Source organism: Eptesicus fuscus, chromosome 7 (genome assembly GCF_027574615.1).
Source record: "Eptesicus fuscus isolate TK198812 chromosome 7, DD_ASM_mEF_20220401, whole genome shotgun sequence".
NCBI lineage: Eukaryota > Metazoa > Chordata > Mammalia > Chiroptera > Vespertilionidae > Eptesicus > Eptesicus fuscus.
Window position 1 is genome coordinate 55,343,983 of NC_072479.1, and position 4,758 is coordinate 55,348,740.

Here is a 4,758-nt window from a genome sequence, read left to right on the forward strand (position 1 = left end):
ATGAACTCAGTCCCCAAGTGTGTTCTGAGTGTGGCCTCTCCAGGGAATGGGGCTCACTTAGCCTGGAGAAATCTTCAAGCCCCTGCACTGAGTCCAGTGGAGATCTAGACAAGAGGTGGGCAATGTGATCTCCCAAGCACCCAACCTCCTCCAGGAGAGATGCCAGGACTAAGAGTCCTACCAGTACCCTTCACAGACACATTTTAAAATCTCCCAAACCAAGCCTGCTGCTTCCAATCCCTGAGATCCCAGAGATGTGAACCCAGAGGGCGGGTCGGGTGGAGAAGGAAAGAGAAGGTTGGTGCCAGGTATCTGCCAGCCCCAGCTCGTCCTTGTTGATTTAGCAGGTGACAATCTGGGGAAGAAGGGGAGGAGGACCAGGAAGTCACATCCCTCCTAGTTTGTTTCCCATTGGCCCTTGGTATCCTTAAAAGGGCCCAGCAGTCCCAGCACTGTATTTGGGACCCTCTGAGGATTCTGCGTTGATACTCACTCCTGAGCGTCAACCATGAGATTCACAGCTCTTCTCCTTCTGGCAGCTCTGGCTGGGGCCCTGGTCTGTGCCCGTGAGTATGGCCCTCCCACTGCACCCACCAAAGCCCTCACAGTCCAGGGAAGCCTTAGCTCCTGTCTTTATTCCTCTTTCTCTCCTAATGCTGTGCTGGCTTCCCTTCCTTCTGCAAGTGACTCCTGCCCACCCCCACCCCCAATTCTCCACATGTGGCCTATTTACCTCACTGGTGGGGGGCGGGGCACGAAACCTCTGGCCATCTCCTCACACATTCTCCTTTACCCCTTATAATGGTCACACTGGCCTTATTGCAGAGCCTCTGGGCCACTGCATATAGCTGGGCAGGTTGTTCCCTGCACAAGGGTACCAGGCAAAGAAGGTGATGGGGCTGAAATCTTGCCAAGCAGCGTACCCTGCCCATGGCTATCTCTCAGGATGCCTTTTCCAATTGCACAAAAGCACTATTTGGGCCAGGACAACCCTGCCATTCCTCAAACTCTGGGACCTTCCTTCTTGCTCTTCCTTCTGCCTGTCCTCTTCCCCAGCCAACTCTGAATGTCACCTAACCAGTGCTTTCTCATCTGTGAAATCTCACTTTAGGTATGAATTCTTCAAGAAAGTCTTCCTAAAAAAAAATAATAATAATGTATGAAGGATCAATTAGACTTCTTTTGCCCATATTGCACCATCATACCTGGAACTAAATAATGAGAAAGTTAGCTCTGTAGGGACGGGGTCTTGTCCACCTTCTTCATCATAGAACTCCCTTCACTTAGCAGAGAGCTTGGCATAAACGTTGTGTTGAAAGAATAAGGGGAATTAGAGTTATAATCCAATCCCATAAACGACCTGAGCATGACCCAGTGGCCTCTGCACTGCCAACCGTCACCACCACAGGCCATGGCTGGCTCCCTGACACTAGCTTAGGGCACCCTCACAGCTAGAGGCACAGGAGGAGAGCAGTTTTCAGAGGAATATTCCACTTTTATGAGGAGAACCTGCTTTAAAAAAAACTGCAGGAGGAGTTAAACATCAGAAAGAATGCTCTGATGGACCCACTGGTGTGGCAGAAGGACCTGTTCAGCCAGCAGTGAAATCTGTCCCCTGGTGTCCACAAACGTTCCTGAGAGCTCAGGATTGGGAATGGAAGGGAGGATGGCTCTGGTGTGGATCAGGTTCAGTCCTCATAGTTGTCTCTCTTCTCGGTTACAGAAGATGCCACCACTGGTCCCACACAAGCTGCTGAGGTCCCTGAGAACAGTGAGTGCTCTCCCTCTGGTCCCTGCCCTGGGGAAGGGTCGAACAGCTGGGATGTCAGTGGAGGCTAGGGGAGGAATTCAGGGCGAGGGGACTGGGTCCTGATCTTGGTGGTAATGGAAAAGCATGGATTGGGGTGGGACAGGTGTAGGGAAGAAGCAGGAGAACTCATACAGGCAAGGTTAATGGGGAGAATGGGGAAAAGGCTTTTGTGAATAAAAGGGAGAAAACGGTAAGGTAAAATAATAAAGGCAATGTCCCATGCAGTATTCAGACCTTTACCTGTAAACAGCTTTCGTGACTCCCAGCTCCTTTGCAAGGTGCCCACTATCTGGCCTCAGACCCCATTTCCAACCCTCTTTCCCATGCCTCTCCTTCATGTACCACCCACACCTGCTAAATTTAACTTCTTCGCATTCCTCTCACCTGTCACACACATGCCTTCCCCGGAGCTCTTGCTGACTCACTTCCTGCCCCCAAGGAAGCCCCTTTAGAACAAGCCTCCCTGCCAAAATCCTGCATTCAAGACCCAGCTTCTCTCTACCATGCTCCCTGACTGCCCCCACACCCCTCTCCCAATTCCTCCCCAACCCTGCCCAGAACAAGTGCCCAACCCTGCCCATCTCCCAAGAGGCTCTGTCTTAGTCCATTCGGGCGGGCTGCTACAACAAGTAACCATAGACTGGCTTACACAACAGAAAGGTATTTCCCATGGTCCTGGAGGCTACACATCTGAGACCAGGTTGTCTGCCTGGTCAGGTTCTGGTGAGGACCCTCTTCCAGGTTGAAGACTGCCAACTTTTCATTGTATCCTCACGTGGTGGAAAGAAGGGGAGAGAGCTCTCTGTGGCCCCTTCTACAAGGGTACTAATGTCATTCATGAGGGCTTCACCCCATGACCTAATTACCTCCCCAGGGCCCCACCTCCTAATACCATTCTGTTGGAAGTTAAGATTTCACCAGATGCATTAGGGTGAGGGGAAGGGGTGCGGGGGGACAAACACTCATCTATAATGAGCACATGGTGTGTACAAATCCCATTTCTCTTAAGAGGGAGAGTTTATGCCATATTATTTCTGTATCCTGGCACCCCGCACATATTAGGTATCTGAGGCCCTGCCACCCATTCCTAAGGGGAAAAAACACACTTGACTTTGCTAAAATCAACAAACCTGGGTGTTTGTAACTCCAGCGCAATCTGATGCACCCCAAGAGACAACCAAAGCACCCCAAGAGACAACCAAAGCAGCCCAGGAGACAACCAATGCAGCCCAGGAGCCAAACGAGGAGCAAGAAAATCCCCTGGGTAAGTCTCTGTCTCTATAACAGATACAACCCCGAGAAATCTCTGGCAGCAGGTCTATATGGTGGCTCTGTGCACAAAGACAAGCCCAGAAGAAGCAGACATTCATTCATTCACCTGAACACAACGCACAAATGAGGTGAACACTGCACCCTAACACAGAGTCTCTGCAATAGTAGATTTTGCTGCCTCACTATACATGGTTTCTTTCCTGGCCCACTCATTTTCCTATGAGAGAGAAGCTGGGCCCCTCAGCAAAACTTCCGCACTTTAGGAATTTATACAAGGATAGTGGGGGTAGAGAGGAAGAGGTGGGAACTCTCTTTAAATGACATGGCTTTTCTGCTGATGTGATTCTCTTGCTCCAAAATTAGAATCCGCGATAAAGAAGGGTATCATGGACATAAAAAAGGCCATTGAAGAGGGGAAAAAAAAGTTGGGTGATAGAATTCGAAATGGAAAAGATCAAATTAAAGGTGAGTGCATCCTAAGGCAAAGCCTTGTGGGAACGGGAGTACTCACCAGCCACCAGCCACCAGCCAAGTGGAGAGGTGGGAAAGATCATGCCCCCACCATCACCCTACACAGGATATCTGGGACTACCTCAGCCCCTCTCCATTGAAATTTCCTTCATTTGTGCCTTCAAATGGCTCAAATTTCTCATCCACATTCAAAATGCATGGTTGTCTGATACCAGATGCCCCTGGGGTCCTACCCCCAACCTTCCCACTGCAGAGTCTGCTTGCTCATTTCCCTTCCTCTCACTCCTGCCCAGGTTGGGGGATAGGGCTCTTCCTTTGCCCTCCGGTGAATCTAACCTCCCTCCCTCTGACTTCTTTGTCAGGCCCTCAGGGGCGAAGTGAGGTTGGAAAGAAGATTGAGTTGAGGATGGAATGGGTGGGTGGTGCTTGGGGCCCTTCAAGCCTCATTCTCATCTCTGTTTTCTTCCAGAGGAAATTGGCTTACTGATGCAAAAATGGGCTCCACGCAGACCGATCTTTCCATAAGCTGTAAAGAATGGGATCTGGGAATTTAACGCCTTAAACATGTGTACAGCTCAGAGCAATTAAATTGAAAGCATATTTGTTGTGTGCCTGTGTTCTGTTGGGTGAGCCTGAGGGAGAGGGAGAAAATTCCTGCCTGGAGCCCATACACTGAGCCAGTCACAGCCCACTTTCAGGACACGGCCTCTAACAAGCCCTATTAGTCACACTGAGCCATAGCCACATGTGGTGGGCCTCCTGCTCCAAATGCCACTCGATTCGGTCTGCCTCCTTCTTCTTCACACAGGGCTCCTAGTGACATTTGAGCAGTTCCAAAAATTAAATCAACCTCCAAAGAGCCAGGATTTGTCATCCTGAAAATAGTCAAATCCTGAGTTATTGCTACAAAAGCCACTTTCTTGTGGTATTAGTAAAAATGCACCCTTCCTGCCTTCCACTCATAATTTCCACACTGGGCCAATTAATTTACTGGGCCTGGCTGGTGTGGCTCAGTTGGTTGGGCATCGTCCTGTGCACTGATGCAGGTGTGCGGGAGGCAGCTGATTGATGTGTCACTTTCACATCAATGTTTCTCCCTCTCCCTTCCTCTCTCTTTTTTTAAATTAAATCTTTATTGTTCAGATTATTACAGTTGTTCCTCTTTTTCCCCCCATAGATGCCCTCCACCCAGTTCCCACCCCACC

At 49.9% G+C, this 4,758-nt stretch overlaps 1 protein-coding gene across 1 annotated transcript; it reads left to right on the plus strand.

Annotated features, from left to right (window-relative positions):
- Positions 1 to 445: 445 nt before the first annotated feature.
- Positions 446 to 4,153, plus strand: LACRT (lacritin). Its single transcript, XM_054718434.1, has 5 exons — positions 446 to 566; positions 1,724 to 1,771; positions 2,961 to 3,074; positions 3,446 to 3,547; positions 4,023 to 4,153. The coding sequence occupies exons 1-5, from the start codon at positions 509 to 511 to the stop codon at positions 4,076 to 4,078; spliced, it is 378 nt and encodes a 125-aa protein (XP_054574409.1). The 5' UTR covers positions 446 to 508; the 3' UTR covers positions 4,079 to 4,153.
- The last annotated feature ends 605 nt before the right edge of the window (positions 4,154 to 4,758 follow it).